General features: G+C 41.0%; 1 protein-coding gene across 1 annotated transcript in view; it reads left to right on the forward strand.

Annotated features, from left to right (window-relative positions):
• The first annotated feature begins 227 nt into the window (after window positions 1-227).
• adamts16 (ADAM metallopeptidase with thrombospondin type 1 motif, 16) overlaps window positions 228-23,931 on the forward strand; it is a 55,087-nt gene continuing 31,383 nt past the window's right edge. The window contains exons 1-7 of the mRNA XM_078253415.1: window positions 228-781; window positions 937-1,015; window positions 3,877-4,235; window positions 15,738-16,140; window positions 18,753-18,955; window positions 21,190-21,273; window positions 22,702-22,861. Of these exons, the coding sequence (XP_078109541.1) occupies window positions 692-781; window positions 937-1,015; window positions 3,877-4,235; window positions 15,738-16,140; window positions 18,753-18,955; window positions 21,190-21,273; window positions 22,702-22,861 (1,378 nt within the window). The 5' untranslated portion in view covers window positions 228-691. The remainder of the gene's footprint in view (window positions 782-936; window positions 1,016-3,876; window positions 4,236-15,737; window positions 16,141-18,752; window positions 18,956-21,189; window positions 21,274-22,701; window positions 22,862-23,931) is intronic.

Consider the following 23,931-nt stretch of genomic DNA (forward strand, 5'->3'; position numbering starts at 1 on the left):
CAAATACATCCTCCTGCAACCTGAGAGCTGGACACAAACCCCATCTCTCGGCACAGGTGTCAATTGTGATTGTCTACAGGCTGTACTTAACTACACCACCCCACCCACACCCCCTTCCTCAAAACACGCACAGCACTCGGCAGCCTTGCGTTCAGTGCTCCCTCAGCAGGCTCCCGGGGGGGACACAGATTCATTTCTGATTCACACATCGGCTTTCATAGAAGTCTGCTATTGCTATTGCTATTGCCAAGACGAGACGCAGCCTATTTAAGACAATCACATGATTTCACTGGGAGTCAAAATGGTCCGCGGGGGTCACTGGGTAGAGAGAGAGAGAGAGAGAGCGGCAGAGTGAGCGTGTGTGTTAAAGAGAGAGGGAGATAGAGACTTTGAGACTCAGAGAGATACTGGTCGGACTGTCTGAGTGAATTAAAAAGAAAATGACTCGCCTGGAGAGAGGACTTGAGTTGAAGCGATTTGCCGCATTGGAATACTGCGCTTGGAAATGATTGGAAACCAAAGTGGCCCAAGTGGAGAAACCTGCATCTGAAACTCGTTGATGCCTCAGCCACCACAAGTTCTGCAGAGCTGCAGCGGCGGCTGTTGGACCGGTTTATTAAAGCTCTCTGGACTGCCGGCAAGTGGCTGTGTGATTTAGGCTTCAGCTTTTGCGTAAAGGTGACCAGCAGCGATGGCTTTCCTACGGATTTGTGCAGAGTGGAGAAACTGGACGCGGCCGTTGCTGGTTTTCCATCTCTTTTGCCTTTTTACTCTGAGCAAAGTAAGTCAGTTGTATTATCTCCGCTGCGCCTGTACGTACATGCATGCAGAGCTCATAAAGTTGTCAACACTTCAAATGACAGAGTGCCGAGTTATTTTCCATGATATTTTGCAGGATACACAGACCAAGTCTTATGTACATTTCCTTCCTTACAGAGCGTGCTTTTGACAAATGGTCCTGACAGTGTTGAAGCATCGGCCCTGCTCCGCTCTCTCAATTTACCTCAACATACAGGTAGGCTAAGTGTGGAACAAAACCACATTTCATCAGTGTTTCTGCGACTGTGATGCCATTTTTGTTAGTGTGTAAGAGTGCATTATGATCCATCAGTTCATGTTTTGCTTTTCGGTACAATAATAAACATTAAAAGTAAAGTCATCCACTGCCTCTCTCAAACGGCCAGCAGCATTAAACAGCGCTCACCTGCGCTGTGTGTTGCCTCTCTTCACCGCTGGGGGGCGACCTGCACCCTGACAGAGCCACCAGTGTCTGCTGCAGCACTGCAGCTTAAATTGGTGTTCACGGCAAAATGAGACATATTTTACTTTTGTAAATCGCTAATTTCTTTTAAATTAACAGATTATTAAGGTACTTAGTTAAAGGAACTATTGATTTGTGGAACACTTGAGCAATAATCAGTTAATAGAAAAGTACCAATAGGCAATGTGACAATCTGAATAGCACAGTGAAAATGCCTCCCTTAGTAGTACATTGATTTTTATAACACACTGGGGAGTCCCCAAAACCTTCAGTGAAGGCCCGCTATAGCTGCTTAGTCAATTCAGTAATTAGTGCAAGCAGTGAGTGCATCATCTGTTCTGTGTTTTGTGGGTCTAACCTCATGTGGTGCGCTGAGTCAGCAACTGCTTTGGCTGTGTAATCTCCTTCAGATCCTTTGTTGTTGTTGTTTTTAGTTTTTTTTTTCAGTTACCATGAAAAGCAGACACGTAAACAAATAAACAAACATCAAAACTCCTTTCACAGGGCACATGTGGAGATGATCTGAAACAGAAGTGAGGGGAAGCCCTTACTTCTGTTTCAGATCATCTCACAGCCAGCACTTTAGAAATTATAGCACAGTGTTACATTCATTCAGCTATGTTAGAGCGGGTGGGGAAAGAGTTCACATGTTCAATCTTTTGTTAAATTGAAGCCAAGGCACCCATTGGTTAGACCCCCTATCAGTACTAATGGCACTCAGGAGCCACTAAACCAACAAACTTACCACACCAGGATCTTGTCTCAGTCCATCAGACAAGATGTGTGTGTGTGTGTGTGTGTGTGTGTGTGTGTGTGTGTGTGTGTGTGTCACTCTGTTCCCGCAGAGTCTGTGTTTGTATACTGTCAGACACGGGTCACTGCAGCTGGTTTTTTAGTTAGGGCGGAACAAACACAGTTGACTAGCTTTAAATGTGTGAGTGTGTGTTGGGGGTCGGTGGACAAAACGCCAAAGATAGTGAAGACCATTTTCTGGTTTTGCCTAAGTGCTTTGGTGTCTGCACAGAAAATGCTTGAGACTTGAAGTATGTGTTTGCTCTTTGCAGTTATGTTACTCTTTGTGTTGATCTTGGTTGTAACACTTCAAGGGGTTGGAAGTTTGCTTCCCACTGTGACCACCCAAGCTTGTATGCAGCCATAGTAATGCAAGGTGCTTTAAATAAATGCATCCACTAATAAGCATATGTCATGTTGTGGGTAGGGGCTTTAAGTCCGCTCAAGGTGCACCAAATAGCCAAGTTCAAACCTCAGGCATTCACACTGCCAGTGATGACACACTGTCTGCCACCCTGCATGTTTCTCCCACTGCCAAAACATGTCTGACTGTCTGTCTGTCTGTCTCTCTGTCTCTGTGCTATATTTAATTATTATTCAGGCTTGCTAAAGCAGACCATACGGTACAGTAACTAAGACTGGCTCTTGCTGTTATTTCTGTGCACTTTAGGCTGACAAGAGTGGACACATTTGTCCATTACAACACTGTGACAAAATCAACAATGACACTGCTTTATTTGTTTGTTTTGTGGTTACTCATAGACCCAAAGTGTTTCAAGTGCATAATGTGTCAAGGTGTGTGTAATGGCTTACAGCACCAGAGACTCTATTACCATTAAGATCCCACCACAGTAACAAAAGTTACTGTAAAACACCATGTAAAATTTCTCCCAGCATCAGTTAAGCATACAATAATTCACACTTCAATACATTTTGTTGCATTTTATGATTCTTTTGTGCATGCAACAGGCATGATCTCCCAAACCCTGCAATGTATCCAAAGCTATAAAGACAATGAAATGCTTCATTGCTTATGCAGGATTCCCTGCTTTAGTAGGTCAGCCCATTCTTCGTTCTGACTCGGAGGATGGACAGGAGCAGCATCAACTGTCATGATTTCCTCTGGAAAACTCATTTTGGTTCAGCTGAATGAGTCAGCTACTCCTTTGATTTGACCTTTGGAGGAACGCCTGTTAGTTTGTTGTCTGTTAGTGGCCACAGCACCATTAGATATTTAACTGGTCTAAAAGGCCAGGCCTGTGACCTGCCACCATCTCCCTTTATGACCTGCAGTTTTTCAGCCTGAGCTGTAGTAAAAAAACTAGTAAAACACTAGGTCAAACACGATTCACTCTCCGCTATTAGGCCTGTGTTGGAATTGTCTAAAACCCTTCCTTTTCTTGTAACTACTTCATGACCCTGCCGGCAAAAGTATACGAGGCAGGTCAAGGAAACTTTACAAAGGGAACATTTTGTTGTTTTTATTCAGTCCATAATGCAGCCAAGGTAGCAGCTGACACAGCATATCACAGCAAATGATGTTGACATATCAAATTATTAATGAGTGACCACAAGGAAAATGTGCTTAATGTTTGCCAAGTTGCATTTACAAAATATAGTTCATGACATCATAGCTTTCTCTCAGCAGTCTCTCCCGCTGTTTTGATCCCATGACATCTCTATTAATTTAATTGTCAAAAGAGTAGATTTTGCCTTTAAACTGGCTGCTTTCTCTATATATATATATGTTCTCATTGCATCTAAATTCACTTTGTGAAAACACCCAATAATCTTATTTTCTTTCTTCTTTATCTCTCATCCAGAATATGAGATTGTATCTCCCTACGAGGTCAACCACCAAGGCGTTTACATCTCTCACGAAGTTGCCCACCACCAGCGCAGAAGGCGACGCAGATCCCTGGCCCCAGATGCAGGCTTATCAAACAGCGACAGCAGCAGCGAAATGGTTCACTTCCGGCTGAGTGGCTTGGGGCAGGACTTCCACATGGAGCTGAGGGAGGCCTCTGAAAGCCTGATTGCACCTGGCTTCGCCATCCAGGTCCTGGGAAAGAACGGCACCAAGAGCCTGAGGGCCTACGAGCAGGACAACCTTTGCTTTTACCAGGGGTCGCTAAGGTCAAGGGTCAACTCCTCGGTGGCACTGTCCACATGCACAGGGGTGGTAAGTCTGAACATGCACAGAGTCGGGTTGCGGGAGGGTTTGGATGAGAAGGGGGGGGAGTAGATGAGTCTGATCTGTGTTGGTGTGTTTGTGTCAGTCAAAAGGACTCCAGAGTCAGTTCATTTGAAAGTTTTTGCATTTTTTATTTTGGCAGCATTTGGATTGATCTACCAAGTGAGTACTATAATTGCACTAACTGACCTAGAAGAAATACTGAGCCCTGGAGCCAAATTTAAGAAATGTAGCTCATCCTGGGACAACTGTTAATGTAAACACAGCATTAGTGTTCTTGTCATACTGAATTAGCGTGGAGACCATAGGGAGAAGGAAATTACTGAAAGCGATACATAACATGTTTTGTAATTTTGGGTTAGAATTAATATTAGACACCCAATGCCAATCAGACACTGAGATACTGGAAAGAGTGAGAGGGGAACGAAGTATGAAAGAAATCTGATTACAGCCATCCAGTAGATCTAGAAAAACAAAAAATATTTTTTTTTATTATAAGGCACTTTCCTTTTCTTTGACAAAGTCATCAAGCAGTCCTTTCAGTATGCTACTTGAGTCGGTGCATTGTTGGTCTGGTCTGGTCAAAAAATGTACTTCTACTTGACTTAAATTGACTTAAAACCCACTGGCTAAGTTGCATGCAAGTCATGCACAGAAGTTTCTTCCTCCAGTCTGCCGCGCATCATTAGTCCAAGCGCATTCCGTGTATATTGCACTTTTGCCCAAATCAGCTAATGAATAACTAATGAATGGAAAAGTAAACTCTGTGAACACCACGTCATGTTGGTTAATTAGCCAGGACAATCCCCTAAACACATCCAGTACATGCCAAACATGCCAAAACAATGTTTTGGTGGTAGTTCATCTTCTTATTTAGCACACAGTATACTGTTTAGTCAGATGTAATGGCCAACACATGACGTACAGTTCACAGATACATTTTATTTAATATGTTTTAACCTTAAGTTGCATCTTTTGCATGGATTTAATAAGGTTCTCGAACACACCTGGCAGCAATATTAGGGAACTGGCTGTGTGCAAATTGCAAACTACAGTATATAGAAAATGTAATTGCACTGAATTATCTTATAAGAAAGGGTGGGGTGCAACTTGGTAGCAAGCTTACTTGTTAGTTATGTTCATATTAACATGATATACAGCATACTAAAAGCTACACGACTAATAAACTGATATCCAAATCCAAAATTGTGCAGATGTTTTGGTGTTGAGATGATCGGTTCATAACAGAAGTTATTGGTCATTTTATATTGTATTGAAGTGTGTGAACCAAAGACAAGCTCTGTATTTGTTTTGGTGGTGTTTAATATTATTATTTTTTTCTTTCTACTATTTCTAATGTTATACATCCAACTTGTCTCAGATAAAAGTCTAAAAATATAATATGTTGGCTGATAATGCTGAATGTACAAATGCTAGTACACCTGGACTTGTTTGTGTTCTGTGGAGAAGGCTGGCTGAATTTCAGTTCTTGCCTTGGTGGTCCTCATCTTCTGTATGAATATAAAGGAAACATTACTGTCAGAATGACATTAAGTAAGCCTAAGTGAAGCAGTTCTACCCCAGTAAGACTCAAGTGTTATAGCCCTCTTAGCAGTCTGAGAGTAGAGAATAAAGGACTTAATGAATACACAGTAATCATTTCAGTCTTGAACTCACATACACATGTATTCATTTATAACTAAACAATCACTGGAGACAGAGTGCGGCAACTGGGCAACAGGAACATACATTCTTGTAATGTTACTTATTTGCAGTTACGTAAATTGAAAAAACGTCTTGAGCTAATTCCATCTGGAGGACCTTGTTACTGCAGAAAATAAGATGCAATGTAGTCATTCAAAGTTGCTTTCTTCACAGTTTTAGAGTAAACCAAACAAATGTTTTTACTGTAAAACAAGTATGACCACATTTCGCTTCAGCATTGCTTTTCGGTGTTTTAAATATATTAAATTCCTGGCCTGTCTTTGCTTGTTTTCTGTTTATACTTTCATTGTAGAGGTCCACTGCTATGTCTGAGAATAGCCTACTAAGAGAATGGCATGTCTCCAGGGATGCTTCTTCTTCTGTGTGTGTGTGTGTGTGTGTGTGTGTGTGTGTGTGTGTGTGTGTGTGTGTGTGTGTGTGTGTGTGTGTGTGTGTGCGCATTTCAGACCACATCCCAATAAAAGATTCAGCCAAAAGGTCCGGGGTTGCATAGACTGTAAATGTGGTTCTCACGAATGAGGCTGGCTAGGATGGACTGGGTCAGTGCTTCAATGAGAATTCAACTTTTTCTTATGTGAATACGGGAACTCTGCAAAGCTACATCAGCAGATAAAGCTATTTAGGCTCCTGGGGAATGCCAAAGTTGGAACTATTTTTCAAAAGCCCCAAATTGACTCTCATCATGAGCTGAACAGCATAATTTTACCAATATACATTTTTACAACAGGACCTGGATACTAAATATAATACGTGTTCTTACATTCATTCCTATAATGAAATAAAATCATGATTCATATAGATTAGAATAGCATATTGGTAATATATACATTTCTATCTTTGATGTAGTGTAAAACTTGAACTCAACGTCTGCAGTACCAACCTGGCAATGCATTTAAAAAGATTGCCCTTGATTATCTGACTGTTGTGCATGTGTGTGGCATGCACTCATATACACATACTATGTTTTGTGTGCTCCAGATGTCCCAGATTGCAAGCCAACAATTGGAGAAAACTTGGTAACAGAGTTCACTAGGCCACCTGAGAGCTTATGGGAGACTTTGCACTTTGGTCAAGTTCCTATTTGGCAGGAGGGAGGTAAATATTGACAATAGGAACTCAGATCAATAGTTGATGTGTAAGAGGACCTGGCCTCCAACTGCAGCATGAGATCATTCCATCACCCGTATTTGCTCCAACATTTTTTGAGAAATTTTACTTGATAAAGCAATTGTATTTGAAGATTTGAACTTGACCTGGAAATCACATATCGATGAATCTAAACGGACAACTCCTTTCAGTACAAATCCCAGTATACATGTATTACTTTAGTGTCAAAATCCATCAACAACATTTTGGTCCTGTTCTTTTTGTTAATATATGCACCAGACACTAAGCTAATGATATGTCCCATGTTACATGTGTTAGCTTAACTTACAGACATATAATTAGCCAAAAACTAACATATGGATATTTGACATTTATCATTATGTTTATATATGCAGTATGCGTTGTTTGTTGAGTGTGATTGTGTTGTATTAAGTCTCTTCAAACAAAGACTGAAATTGATCCTTTCACTATTTATTGATGATCAGTGATTCCGTATTTGTATTAGTCAGAATAGCTAGTAGGCTACTCTGTGAAATATTGTAAACATACATTCTCTGCATTGGCAATATTGGCCTTTGCTTTAATTGCATTGGTTGTTGGAAATAATGTTGTTAATACTAAAAAATGCTTTTCAATTGCATATATTTTGTTATTGTCAGCTGAGATAAGCTCCAGCCCCCCACAACAGTGCTTAACGATAATGGTATGTTTTTGTGTGTGTGTTTGACTCATACACTCTGTCTGTATGTTAGTGTTTTCCAGAGCTTGCCAAAAAAGGCAGAGATAGATAAAGAAAGAAAGATGGGCGGAAAGATAAGAGAGAAATGTACTGTAGAGATGAAGGCTATAAGGGTCATTGTTCCCTCCCTGGCAATTTGAAGTGCTGAAAACCCCCTTGTAAGGAGTGTTACATTGTAAAGCTTATGTATAAGTGGCCTTTTCAACTCCCCTTCTCTGGCAGCCCATATGGTGGTTATCCCCACTTTGATGACAGTAGGGAGTTCAACCATTAAAATCTCATACTTACAAGCAAGGAATTGGTGGAATAAAAGAAGCAGGGCAATCCCACTGACTCTCTTCACCTGCCAAATGGTTTAAAACTCTGCACAGTGACACACGTGGAAGGGGAAATGCTGCAGCGTAATCCTCTTTAGTCTGGCTTTTATGGGGGTGAGGGAGTTGAGGGGTGAGGAGAGCGCCATTGAAGGCATTGTTTTACTCTGACACCATGAATCATTATTTTTCCCCATATATGACATCTTGTGTGATTTTCTAGGAATGGCCATGTTGGTCCGTCGGTCCACCACTTTGGTCCAGACTGAAATATCTCAACATCTATTGGATGGCTTGGCACAAAACTTCGTACAGACATAGCCCCCAGGAGATATAGTATGGTGACTTTAATGATCCCTTCACTTCTCATGTAGTGCAATAATCAGGTCAAAATTTTAATTTGTCCAATATTTTGGTACGACTAAATACTAGACATTACCATCAGCCTCATCTGTTGTTTTTAGTGCTATTTAGCAATGTTAGCATGCTAAAATGCGAGACTAAGATGTTAGCACGGTAAGCATTACACTTCCTTAACTTATGCATGTTAGGATTATCATTGTGAGCATGTTAGCATGCTGACGTTAACATTTAGCTCAAAACTAGCAAAGTATAGCCTCACAGAGCTGCTAATATGGCTGTAGATCCTTAGTCTTGTAAATTGGACTAGTTTGTCGTGTTATCAAAAACTGGAATACGTTACCTGCTTGCTTTAACACCTCAAGCTTTATTTCTGTCTATTGTGCCTCTAAATGTATTCCATTATCCCTGAGCTTCACGTGGGCTACATCAGTATCTGTTTGTCTAATCTAATTTTACTCAGACTTCGCAATGGACACTTTTCGTTTGTACCAAAGGGAAATGCTAAACGTCCTCCCACTACAAATCACTTGGGGGTCGTGTTTTCCTCTTGTAAAAGGATGGGTGTGTTTCTTGCCTCAGGCCTGGTAGTAGTCGTAGTAATAGAATGTTGCGCACTCGTCCCACCTCTGGGATTTCCAAGAATATATGAGGGATTGTCTATTGATGTGATAATGCTTTGAGAAGCAGGCAGTGTGGTCTTGGCAGGTTGCTTTAATCAATTTTCAAAACGTACAGTAAGATCAATCAAAGGATTGTTACTAGTTTTACCATTTGCTAAAATCACTCATGTTGTTCTCAGTCATATGAAGTAGATTACTGTACTGAGCAATGTGCATATGTCTCAGAGACTGGGGTGAACGCAGTTTGGAACATTTTTGGTTTTCAAATTGATAGAAATCCAGTTGGTGTGATGTGTTCTGGACAGCTAGCCAAAAGATGACTAAGGTACAGCTTGAAGTGAAATAGCTAATTGATTAGTAAATGGTGTCTAGTGCAATGTTGCAATATAATTCCCAATTTTCCAATAAGCCCTGTCAACATTGAGCCAAAGTTTGAATCCCTGCCTTCAACTGCTAAAAATGCAGCCATCTTAGAACCAGTTTGCATGCACCAAACACAGTAAAGAATGATTGCTGCACTTTGGTCTGTCAAAAGGAATGTGCTTTTGAAAAATAGATTTGCGATGTCAACTTATCCACTTGTTGTAAGATTGTTAAAAAAAGAAGTAAAAGAAGAAGCAAATCTGTTTCTCTGTTACGGTAATGAAACTATCTAAGCTCTCAGCCATACTGTACTTCTCATATGCTTGGACTGAAATAGAAAGCTAGCCAACAACTTAATTAATAATGAACTCTAAGTAAGTTCCTCAGTAGATTTTTGGTTTCATTTGGTCACCACAAGGGAGAGCATTACAGAGAGGTAGACAGAATAAAGGAGAGAACCACATACTACACACAGTCAAGTGCACCTTGTAATGCACTGAATGCTTCCCCCCTCAGTTCCGTTTTCCTACCCCCCTTTCCTGTCGCTGCTTGTCTGGATGCGTCTGACTCCAAAGAGTCCAGCTGTTTGCGCCCTCCCAAGTAGTGTTTCAGCATTTTATGACTGCTATTTGCACCTCGTACCAGCACAGTGTGTAATCTGATGACTTTGGCTATTTAGGAAAGGCAGTAGTTGACCTAATCTCTTAACATAGTGACTTGCATACACACATACTCTGAGGAAGTTGCAGATGCATTTTGTTTTGTGTGACACCAAGCTTAAAGGGTAATTTCTTTTTTTCAACCTGGACCCTATTTTCCTATACATTGGTGTCTAAGTGAACATCTTTGAAACTGGTCCAGTATTGAGCAAGAGCGCTACAACCGGCAGCAACGAACTGAGCTGCAATGTAATCATATAGGGCAAATGCGCTTCACAAAAAGTGCTGTTTTTGCCACTGACTCAAATTGTTATTACAAGTGTCTTACAACATTATGGAAAGGATCCCTACAGAGAGAGAATTTTTTTCTGCAAGAGTAAAATTCTTTTGTGTACCAACACAAGTTATTAATACAAAATAAAAAACTGGATTGAATATCTTAAGCACAGGACAAAACGCATAAAGACGGAATTCATTAAACAATAAGGAGCATTGAGGGGAAACATTCCATCCAGTCAGTGTGACTGCAGACGTAGATGAGAGGAAACAGGAGGATGTGTGGAGACTCGTGCATCTTGTTATGATGGCCCCATAAAACACAAGGCATACCAGTAGCTTATCCCTGAGAATGAAAACCTTCATTTGACAACAACTTTACTCAGGAGCCATGATTTGAGAGGATAAGGGTATATAGAAACAGATTTCAAGTTGTACAGAAATAGACAATGGTCATACTGCAGGGAGAGTACATCCAGAGCCTACATCCTTATGTACAGTATGTAGAGAAAGTTCAATCAATCAGTCAATTTTATTTGTCACATGAAATAGCACGGGTAAAATTCCAACCCCTTCTCATTCCCAGTTTGTGAAATACTGACGCTTGCTCAGTGGCTCTCAGCGTCAGATAGCGATGCAAAAATCATCCTTTAGCGTCTGTATGGGACGCACCGGGCACAACAGTAGCTCGACTGCAGCGCTGTAAGATGACATAGTATTAAGAGCGACAATGTTAGAGAGTAGTATGAAGGACCAAAATCCGTGTAAGGAGTCAGGTTGGGGAGGTAGATGGGTCAGACAACAGGAGACCGGGTTTGTGTCCCGTTCTTGTCCCGCGTGTCACTGAAACGTACATTTTGTAACCCCACCCACGAGCTTTTTCAAAAACCTAACTGTCCCGTTCCTGTGCCGCATGTCAGTTAAACATACATTTTTTTTAAATGACGCCAAATCGGTCCTGACCCACAGTGTCAAAAAGTGACGCCAAGAGTCCCGATCAAGCGCGTTGTAAAATGACGCCAAAAGTGCGTCTGACTGAGACGTGCTAAATAAGTCTTAGTCAGTGTCCTCATTTAGGATCCTAGTGGCCTAAGTGTAGGAGCTCCTCCTGAGCCTCTCAGTGCTGGCCTGGTGTATCCAGTTCTTTCTTCCCGACCTCAACAGGGAGAAAAGGCTTACCCAGGTGGTTCAGCCTTTTTCCTGTGCCTGCTGTAAATATCCTTTAGGCATTATCCTTTGCAGAGCCTTGTGGTCCTGTTCGGTGCTGTTTCCGTACCAGGTAGTAATGTTCCCCACTAGGATGCTCTTGATCATGCAGAAGAAAAATTGCTCAGTATTTGAGGGGATACCTGGAATTTCCTCAGGCGTCTGAGGTGAAACAGACTCTGCTTTGCCTTTTTTTCCAACACTGAGATAGTATGCAGCACCCAGATCAGAATCTCGGTGATGTGGACACCAATGTACAACCTTTCCACTGAGGACCCGTTGATGTTAAGGGGGGCATAGATCCTTTCCTTTCTCTTCCCGAAGTCCACTATCATGTCTGCAGCCTTGCTGGCATTCATGTATAGGTATGTAGGTTGTTGTCCTAACCCCAGCTGGTCAGGTCCTGTACTTTTTAAGGTAGGTCTTTTCACTGTTGTCTATGATCAGGCCCAGCACAGCTGTTGGAGTTAAAAGTGGCTACACAGACCTACAACCCTGGGGTTCTCCGGTGTTAAGGATGAGGGTGGAAGATCTGTGTCCGCCTCACTTGGGGTCTGCCTGTCAGGAAGTCAAGGTTCCACATGCACAGTGAGGTGTTTATTGACATTTTATTCCCCTCTTCCAAAAGCTTTAACTCTCTACTGTTAGGATCAAAATACAAAACCTTTTTGTTACCTATCACATGGCACCTATTATTCCTCGAGAGCTGCATTAGCTCCACACTAATGCAACAATTCTCAACATCGCCCCCCAAACAACACCCTCCCCCCCCCCCACCCTCCTCTTAAAGCACCCGCCCAGACTAAGTACTTAGCATGTGAAATTTTAAAGGTTGACAGCAGCGCAGTTCAAGTCAGAGGCCTTACCGTGACTTGGAACCAAATTATGACAGTCGCCTGTGATTACACAGTGCCTGGGCGGGTGCCATGCAGATGACAGAATCATGCACAGGTTGTCACATACGATTGTAACCGACAATCATGGCTCTGGTTCCCGGCAAGGATTATTTCTTGACCGTTGGCAAGCCAGATACAGTGGAAGGTGGTATGCTTTCGCGAGACTCTCTGTCCTCTCTTTCGCTCAATAATTGATCCCACACCCTCTTCTTTCTTATTCCCCGAAGAAAACTGGAGTGTATATCAGTTATATCAAATATTTCATAGAATTGGTTGCAACATTATCATGAGGAAAACCCACAGCTGTGCTTTTGTTTATTTTTACACAGAACAGGACCAACAGTGCTGGTGACTTGCTGATGTAGTAAAAACATGCGCACTGTCTGAGACTTGAGGACTTCATTATGAAGCTACCATTGTTTTTGTTTTTTTAAGGGACCTTAATAATTGTAATCATCTCAATAAGTACTGGGTCAAACTGTGTTTCCAGCTATAAATATGTCTCCAAATTTATTTCTGCGTCGCTGTTTCTCTGTCAAATATCAATTTTCATTATCTGACACAGAAACACCTGTAAACAACTGCTCTCCACTGGCTTGTGGTAAGGGAATAAAAGTTAACAGTGGGACTTGAGCAAGCGTTCCCCTACATGGTAGCCTACATTTGACAATAATCTGCTATGAAATCCTTGCACTTCAGAGTCATACAGATGCATGCCTACTATTTAAAGGAACACGCCGACTTATTGGGACTTTAGCTTATTCACCGTATCCCCCAGAGTTAGATAAGTCCTTACATACCCTTCTCATCTCCGTGCGTGTCGTAACTCTTTCAAAGGCACCCACCGCGAGTCTCGCTTAGCACAAATCCTGGAGGTAACCGGCTTCATCTAGCCTACTGCTCCCAATAAGTGACAAAATAACACCAACATTTTCCTATTTACATGTTGTGATTTGTATAGTCACAGCGTATGCAAATAACAACGTCACATGAGACACAGCCATCTTCTAACCGTATACATACTGGGAACTATATTCTCAGAAAGGCGAAGCACTGCTACTTCTGCTACTTGGGTGGAATGATTTGCTTGCAGCACCTGAGAAGCCCCGTGGTGAGGAGCAGAGAGTAGTTGCAGTGCTTCGCCTTTCTGACATAGTTCCCAGTATGTATATGGTTAGAAGATGGCTGTGTCTCATGTGACATTGTTATTTTTACACGCTGTGACTATACAAATCACAACATGTAAATAGGATAATGTTAGTATTATTTTGTCACTTATTGGGAACAGTAGGCTAGATGAAGCCGGTTACCTCCAGGATCTGTGCTAAGCGAGGTTAGTGGTGGGGGTGCCAGACAGAGTTACAACACGCACAGAGATGAGAAGGATATGTATGGACTTATCTAAGCCTGGGGGATACGGTGAATAAGCTAAAGTCCCAATAAGTTGTTGTGTTCCTTTAAATGTCTTTGTTCTCTTTTTGCTGATAGATAATGCAAAGTTTGACCATTACTATTTGTATAACAGTTGAGAGACTAAGCCAATTTGGCTCTTGTAGAACCAATAATATAATATTTATAAGATAAATGCATGATAACTTTCTTTTGCCACACTATGTGATGAAAGCTATAAACTGTACAGCCATTGCGGTCACAGCTTACACATCTGCGTTGGCTTGTATTCAGAGTTCATCATTTTCAACTTCAGTGCTTAATACAGTCGCAGCATTTTCCAAAGACTCTGTTCCACTGGTTTCCTGATTTGTGGTTGAAAGGCTGGCGGAGGCGGAGGCGGAGGGTTGTAAGTGATGATGAAATGGGGAAAATCAGTTGTGGAGATCATTACAGCAACATCAAACACATCACCAATAGAGGTCTGCTTCTACAAGATAGACTAAGAGACACTCCCAGTTGTACACATTCACACAGGCAGACATTCAGTTGTGTGTAATCACTGTTCTCCCACCTTCCACTCTAACCCTTTTTTTGTCCCACATACACACATCCCCCCTTGTATTGTGTTGAGACTGTCATACACGCACATATGCATACACGCTTACCCTGGGCCAGCCATAGCCTCACGACTGCCACTGTATCAGCCTGTTTCTGTCAGCCAAGGACCTCACACTCCACTCATAGTGAAAAAAAAAGTCAGTCAATTAAACGTATATTAGGGAAACTACTCTTTCTGCCAAGAACAGTTACAGTCCAAACACTCCATGCCAGTTGACTGTCAACACAGATGTGGTGCGTGTTTGGAGAGACTGAGAGAGACAAAGAGAGAGGCGGAGAGCAATAGAAAGTAATCTCCAAGTGTCTGAATCGGCTGCGTTGATAGAAGTTTATTGAAAATGGAATATGAAAACTGGAAATGTCTGTCTCTTTTCCAAAGAGAGAGAGAGAGAGAGAGAGAGAGAGAGAGAGAGAGAGAGAGAGAGAATAATGTCAACTGTAGAAAACCGGTGCTGAACTTTTAGAGCTTTATAATGGGCTTTCCCAAAACGTATACCCTAAAATGGAAAGCATATGGCACTGGTACTTAAAGTGGGGCCTGCAGCAGTTTAAAAGAGTGAGAAGTATTCATAATATCTAAGAAGGATTTGTTTGTTACCTTTTATATTCAGATAGTACTTTTTTGTTTGTTAGATTTCTAATACATGTGAACATTAAAGTAAGGAATGCCTTGAGAACTGTGAGAGTATACATTGTGTACAAGAGAGATGCTACCTCCCTTCATCCTCACACCAACACTTTTGTTTAAAACTCTTTCTATCTGACCAATTCTTGTTTAGATTTTGCTGAGATAACGTCTGAACCTGTACAGCAAAACAGATGTTGAACATGAGTAACACGGCCAGTAATCGAGCCTTGCAGAGGTTTAGTGGGGTCAGGTTCGCAGTGACCCAAGAGTTGAATCCTGAGTAATTGCTGACAGAGACAGATTGGAAAGCCAAATGAATAGCTGGTGAGGGGTATTGTTTTGTCCATTAGTAATATGACTGCAGCCCTATGTGCTATTTTTGGAGTGTAGGAGAATGGGTCAGCTGTTGAGGTGTTTGACACCAACAATATACAATATATTTTAAAAGTCACTTTTAAAAAATGTTATGACACAAGTGTAGCTACTTGAATAAAGGCTGAGCAAGTAGGTATAAAAAATAAAGTCAGGCTAAATAGATAGAACCAGCGCTGTAAAGCTAATAGGACTTTCTGTTTTGCCTCTAGTCAGGTTTGATCAGAACACAGGATGTGGATTACTTCCTGAGACCCGTGTCCCACAGCCTTGCTCAGAGAGAGAACTTCAAAGCACCCTCCAGTCACCAGCCACACATCCTCTACAAGAGTGAGAGAGACTCCCGGACGGAGCAGAAAAGTCACGACCCTCGGGCACTTCAGAAGAGATCCCCAGATTCAGCTCATCACAAATCTCCCAGACACTTTGTCACCAAGAGATCCATCAACACACAGACGGATTCCGCTTACAACACAGTGATTGAAGATCAGAAAAGTCACGGTGACCAGATGGAGCACCATGACAGTGGCCATTCCCGCAACAGTCATCACCATGACAATGATTACAGACATGGGGAGAAGCAGAGGCAGCACTTCTGCGGGAGACGGAAGAAATGTATGTAAGGGCAATTTCTCATTCCACATGTAGCATACAGTGTTATTATAAACTGTATACCACCCCTTCATGTTGAGATGCATTAAACATCCCTGCAACCGCTTTCCATGCATATATTAAGTAAACAGGGAGACAGAGTGTAAGTAACACACATTTCTTTAGTTTTGTACACTAAGGACATGGAGAGAAGTAAAACATAGAAAAGCATCGCACAAACCTTTTCTGCACTAACGATACAAGATGTGTTTTTAAATGCCTCAACAACTCAATAAGGTTTTATAATAAGGTTAATCTTACAGCTACCTAAGGGATATTTGCTTTTGGATATTTTACTTTAACTCATAAAATTAGATTATGTGATGTGTTGAAAAATGTAATGTGGTCATTTTTGCCCTTTTCAATCCCTCCAATGAAAATGGTTAACATTTGACACTTAAATAAGAATGTACGTCTCACATTGCACATTTTAGTCACTGTCATAATCTTCAGTTTTTCACATATGACTAAATTAGTAGTTTGAACTCAAAGAAGTTAAGCCACATTTCAAAAAATCATCACATCACTTACAGGGTCACAGAGAAATGAAAAAAGATTGACATATGATAATAATTCTATTTGTTGAAGATTCTGCTTAACTCTATTAGCGGTCAGTCTCCCAGGGTTGTGATTGGTTGGCGTAAGGGGAACACAGAGACACCACCATTAATATGAGCCCAAATTAATGTTATTGCAATGAATGCCAATGTATATTCACTTAGTGCGTCAAAATTCACAGGTACTTACAGAACTAATGTGGTAAGAACAACACATGGTGAATCATTTGTAGCACCGCATTTAAAGTAACAACATGTGCTGTCGTTAACACATCATTAGCCCTGTTGTGTTAAAGAGAGAGAACAAGATGTGTCTTTTTACATAACAAGAGGGTGGAAAATAAATCCAGACATGCCGCCTTTTTAGACCTCACTGTGTTTTCGACTCATCAGTCAATTTTTAACTGAGGAGATTTTATAGCCTTTGAATACAATGGGAAATCAGCAAGTTTGGTAAATTTCCTTTAACAGAAATCCTGAGGCTATAATGTTTTCTTTGAAGAATATTATCTCAATCTATATTGACATTTTCTTGGTGACATTCGTGACATGACCTGTGAAAGGTTAAGGGAAATGGTTTGTAGTCACTTAACAGTGTGACAAATGTTTGCTCTCAAGGAATTACCACAAGTCAGTTACATCAGTTAACATTGCTGGGGTCACAGGGGCCATATGAAAGAGAGCAGGCAGGGATTGGACTGGTACCACCACCATTACACTGGAGAACCCCAGCTGCCTGTCCCCTGTGAAAACACACTGATGTTTACGTTCCCATGGGATGACATCACTGAACACCTGTGCCATGTTTTAGTCAAAAAGGCACTTTGGTCGCTCACCTGCTGTCCCCCTATATAAGCAAACTTTCTAGCCTTTGTAGTTTATTGCAGCCAGATAGCAGGTGAAGATTTAGATAACCTGAAAACATAGAAGTGAAGATTTGAGGCAATAATGTCACAATATTATTATTAGTTTAAGGCTGTGCTTTGCTTTGACTTGTGTGTACTGCTGACCCCATGCCATAGTGTAGACGTGAGTATGGATGTGAGACGTGTTTCCCAAAGGCGACCCAGCTTCAAAAGGAAAGAAGGGCATTTGATGTCAAGCTTAGGTGTGTGTGTTCGTTTGAGTCACATGTTCACTTATGAAAGCCCTGATAAGTTTTCACAATACGCTTGTATTTTTTTTTAATTCATTACAATTTACGTCATCATACAGCTTCACAAAGCTTCTCTTGACACACTGAGACACTTTAAGCACCATTTAAAATTACCTCTATTAACAAAGCTTATGAAGTGGATTAAAACAGAGCTAGTTTAATACATGAATTGCATTTACTGCTCGTAATGAATCTAGAATTGGCCTTTGCCCATCACTATATAGCATTGTGTTATGTCTACAAAATATGAAATTGCTCAGAGATCTTTTCGATGTCTACACTAAAAGCAAAATGGATTTGCTTTTACTAATGTCACTGTAAAGCTTCCATGTAACTGTTGCACATGAGAACATTTGACTTTATGCTAATGTACAACCACACACTGTGGTTTCACACTTTACTTTATGGTAACATAAGACTGCCAGAGTCAACAACAGAAAAAAATCTGTGTGCAGTTTATCCATGACATCAGTTCATAAAAGTATGAGTATAGTTAATCACCCACAATTGTTGTCAGTTACCTGCCAGATTCGCTGGTTAACACTCACAGGCAAAGTTGGTCATTTGGCTAGTGGCTATAGGTTCATTTCAAATATTGCACAACATATAGGCCTAATCAGCTGTGGGAAGGAAGGTTTGTATATTTGTAATGGCTGCTATTAACATGCTATTATATGCACTATTGTTTTTAATTTCATCAATCACTTAGAACCTACTATACTGTACAACAGTTTGATCCTAATGATGTGAACTCTGCAGCCACAGTGTTTTATAAAGTTTCATTCTGTTCGTTCTGTAGTTGTTTTTCCTTTTAAAACTGTTAATTAGTTCACTCCCTTTATCCTTTGCCCTGTTTTATTTAGACATGCCCAAACCTCCAGAAGACGATGCCTTTATCCTTCCAGATGAGTACAAGTTCATCCCGAGGAACAAAAGAGCAGTGTTAATGAAGAACCAGGCCAATCAGAAGCTCAACGTGGAGACGCTGGTGGTGGTGGACAGGAAGATGATGGACAACCACGGCCACGAGAACATTACCACATATGTTCTTACTGTGCTTAATATGGTGAGGGAAACCCAATTATAAGTGCAGTGTTAGACATCATAGCATAGGAGCTAAAAGGGAAACTACAATAGAAATGTATTGACTTTATTGGAAGTGTGATACTTTATGTTTAGTACCAGTTAGGAAATTAGGTACATTAGGAAACATTATACCTGCAATACTATAGCATGTTAGCATTGTCATTGTGAGCATGTTAGCATGATGATGTTAGCATTTACCTCAAAGGACCCCTGGTATTAATTACAGCTAGAGACGGTTTAGAACTGAGACACCTTTAGGAGACTAGCAGCAGGTCCTGAGTGTATTGATTCCAATGGGAGTGAATGTGAACACAGATTATCACCGATTTTTTCGTCCCATAGTCACCAAAGTCAATATTGGACCCGTTCTTTACAAGCCACATATCTCCTGAACATTCTGAAATCTAAAATTTTCAGACGGACAAATCAGGAGAAAATTAACTTAGTTTGAGACCTGTTTCTGTCTCAGGACCAAACTCTTGTGAGATCTGGCAACACAGATAAGCTAATGTAACGTCAACTAACGTTCTGGAATGCCCTAACAAAACTAATTTCCGTAATGCTAGCTGTGTAAATATCAAATGTTAGCAAATATAACTTTTCATCCATAGTGACGTGACACCCCTGTCTTCCATTCTCACTTATCAGAAAAAGCACATTTAAAAACATGAAACCGATATCTGGGTGAGATCATTGCCGCGACGCTGACAGTGTCCGCCCGTCCCTCTCAGCTGATCTGCAAGCAAATTCCGTCACGCTCATTTTGCTACTTAATGACTGACTGACAAATCCAAAGATAATCCGTCTATTTTGAAAACATAGTTCCCTGTAGTAGAAACCAAGTTGGGGCAGTCACAGCCCGCCTCTTAGGAGTCACCTAAATACAGTATGGAGTTTCACAGAAAACATCCAACCCCCTACCCCACCTGCCAGCTCGCATGGGTCTTAAAAAGGTTATTTGATATTTGTTAAAAATTGAATCTGATATGCCGATCCAGGATTTTTGTTTTCTTTGCAGCGGAGTGGAAAGACTTCAAAAGTGTTAATTACCTATTTTAAAAAAACACACTGTACACAAAACACTGAAGCTCTATGGAAACTGGTGATTGTTTTGGTGAAAACACAGTGATTCACTATATCTGTTGAATTTTGCAAATCTGGAGCTCTGTCAAACACTGCTGTTCCAGAAGATCGTAGTTTGTAAGTGGTTTTGATTGCCTCTTTGACCTCTGAATGCTGCTTGAATTTGGTAACAAACCACAGCCATGTGTCTTCTCATGAGTAGCTGCAGAGGAAGACCAAACATCAGGAACATAAGGAACGAATGAGTATTAATGTTTCTGCAGGGGGAGGGTAAAAAGGTTTAGTGAGTGGCACCTGAGGTATCCACAGGGCCTGAGTGAACAAAAGCAAGAGATCAGGAGTCCACTTTCAAAGCCCAAAGTGTTATGATTGATGGTCAGATATCCATGTGAGTACAAGAAGCTGAAATGAAAACAGCAGTTGTGGCTGTCATACCTCACCGATACATCAAAAGGGGTTATTTCTCCAAGAATGTCAAGGTGTGTTGTCTCATACACATGACATAGAGCATGTCTAAATGGTGCAAGAACGTAAAGATCATAAGTATAACAGTATCAATATCCAATTTTATGTAGTGTTATAAGCTTGACCCATAGATAAAAAAATATCCATAATAATCTCATTGTGTCAGTCTAGATACCTTTTAAAGAAGTACTTTATTCTGAATTTGAATATTTTACTGACTGATCCAGCATGTCTGAAGACAGAATAACACTTCAAATGTCACTTTCCTGACCTAATCAAGCCATCCAAAGCTCTCTGAAAACACATGTCCAAAAGCCATGTATGCTCACTTTCCCCACTCAAGAGACTACATTGGGTGAACTGGATAATAGGGCTGCAACTAATCTGCTGATTATTTTCTCGATAAATCATTTGTTCTATAAAATGTCAGAAAATAGTGAAAAATGTCCATCCCAGTTTCTCAAAGTGTCACAAATGTCTTGTTGTGTCAGTCCAAAACCCAACATGATATAAAACAAAAAAGCAGGAAATCTCTGTGTTTGAGAGGGTGAAAACAGCTTTTTTAATTTATTATCAAAATAGTAGTCTGTCGATTTACTAATTGAATAGTCGACTAATTGTTGCAGCCCTACTGGTTAACAGTGCCTGTGTTTGTGTGCCTTCTAGGTCTCCAGTCTCTTTAAAGATGGTACGATAGGGGGGAACATCAACATAGTGATAGTGGGCCTTGTGCTTCTGGATGAACAGCAGGTGAGCATCTCAAAGCATGTAAGCATTGTCATGTGAAAACCCTAATATTTCCAAAAATCCAGCCTCTCATACAGTAAACACTGTGATTGATCGTTGCATTTTAAAATGTGGTTGTGGGGTTGAAGGGTTTGAAAATTACTCTTATAAAAGGTTTGGTATACACACGGTTAAAGAGACTTTAAGAGCACCTCTAACTAAGTGTGTGTCCTGCAGTGTTAGCTGTACACATCATGGAGCTTCAGACACGAAGGGAATGCAATACACAAAAAACTTTTTGTTTATTTGTTTTTATGCCTGAAGGTCCAGATCTTAGGTCTCACAGCGATTTTCCTGGGGTTGTCCCAACTACTAAGGACTTTTACAATGGTTAAGTATAGGGTGTAAATTTCCTTGGATCTTTGCCAGATTTAGGAGGGAAATTATCTTAGCGTGCAGGAGATGGAAAGACAGCTTGAGTACAAGTGAAAAAGTGGGAGAGAAGGGAGAGGGACAGAAGCAGAGAGAAACAGGTGGGGCACTGTCAGAATAAAAGAGTCAAGCAGGCCGAGGATAGTGGATTCTGGTTTCCATCCACCTGTGTTGTTAATAGATTTCAATCTTCCTTAAGAGGCAATAATCAGTGGGAGGAATGCCAAAAATGGCAAAAATGTCCCAGACCTTTGTCTTTCTAGCAGCAACACTTCTCACACACAGTCTCACGGCAGTTTGTGAAATGGTCATGTTATTTAATCTATTGATTCGTGTACACAGACACGTTTAAGTCATTTTTTTCGTGGTGGCATATTTCGTGATCACAGCACGAGTACGGTAGGGAGTAGTATGAAAAGCCGAAAATCTGCGTAGGGAGGTTGGTCGGGGTGGTGTGGCGTTTTATTTCCCCTTTTCCTAAACACAACCGTCCCGTTGTTGTCGCGCGTCCCCCAGAGACTGCGGGTCGTGTCCCGGTGTGTGACGTGTCCTTTCCCCGTTCTTCTTTTCCTAAACCCAACCTCCGTATAGATGCTTCCCATTCCGTGCTTAGTACCACGAAAAAAACAAGATGGACGTGTCCGTGTACACAAATCAATAGATTAAAAATAACGTGACCATTTCACGAGTTGCCGTGTTGTATTTGATCAGTGTCTCCTCTCGCATCTTCACGTTTCATTTAACATCCATCCGTCTAAAGATATCGGTAATTGAATGAAAAGACCAAGCAAGGAAATGGTAAACCAAAAGAATTGCAATACATATAATAGCGTGGCCTTCTTGTATTCAATGAGGTTGTTATGTAGTTTTATTGATGTTTTGAAGCAGTGGGAAGGTAATGTCATTCATTTGCCTGACATTTTTCTCATTTAAATCCATACCACTCTGTGTTCACAGCTTCCTTTCATGAAGACAATATTGTCTCTCTTTCTGCCTCCTTTTATCTGCTTTATCTCACAGGATGGCTTGGTGATCAACCACCATGCAGACCACACACTGAACAGCTTTTGCCACTGGCAGTCCACTCTGGGAGGCAGACAGGGCCGACACCACGACCATGCCATTCTCCTCACAGGACTCGACATCTGCTCTTGGAAGAATGAACCATGCGACACTCTTGGTACATTTAAACACTGAGAAGTAGATGCTGCAGTTACAATAGGTCTGAAAGTGTTATTTGAGACAGTATAAATGCCAGAAAATGTGTGGACGAGAGGAAATACTGATAAGAAGTAAGAGTGTTTTTGTGTCGCTCAAAGTCAAGTCACAGAAACGCCACCTATCGTTGTTTTGTGTTTGTTTCCTGCTCTTGGTATAAATATGTGATTCTCTCTTGCTGTGTGTCTTTCTCTGGGAAGGTGTCCCTTTCCTCTGTCACACGGTGTGACCAAGGATCCCATTAGCCAAACCAGATGTTGAAAAAATCTGCAGCTTTCAGATCTTTTGGGCTCAACAGTATCACACACCTATATAGTACTATGGAAAAAAATATTACTGTTATGAGCATAAAAAGCATTATCAGAAGATCACATCTAAAACATATTCATAGATGCATTATTGTATGCGACATCAGAGGAATATAAGCTATACATTCAGAAAATGACATGCTAATCATGTTTTCACTTAAATCACAGGACATTCCAAAAAGTGGGTTAGGGTTAGTGGGTTATTATCTGTACAGACCAAGCTCAGCTACTTTAAACACATGTGTGTGTGTGTGTGCACACACACACACACACACACACACACACACACACACACACACACACACACACACACACACACACACAATGTACCAACCTACAACAGCTTGTATGTGGTAATGGCCAGGCAAACACATTGTTGTCTTCCACACTGTGAGAACAAACTTGTGTCCCAGAAAAACACAGTCACACTGAAACACACATGTAAGAGAAAACGCACACTCCCTTCAAACCCCAGACTTAAGTTTTAACTTCAAAGTGTTGAGGCTAGCATTAGCTCTAATCGTTGCTATGAAAGCCCAGTTCAAAGGTCTGTGTGTGACTCTGCATATGTGCAGTAAAAAAAGAGTTAGTTCTGACTAATTCCCAAAGGCGCAAGGAAAAATGGCCATCAGTGCTAACAGTCAGTATATAACACAGTGTATTTGCATTGCTGTTACAGCCCTATCCCTCAGTGTTTTCCTCAAAAGCAGTATAATATCAATGA

This window comes from Sander vitreus, chromosome 6, assembly GCF_031162955.1.
Source record: "Sander vitreus isolate 19-12246 chromosome 6, sanVit1, whole genome shotgun sequence".
NCBI classification, from domain to species: Eukaryota; Metazoa; Chordata; class Actinopteri; order Perciformes; family Percidae; genus Sander; species Sander vitreus.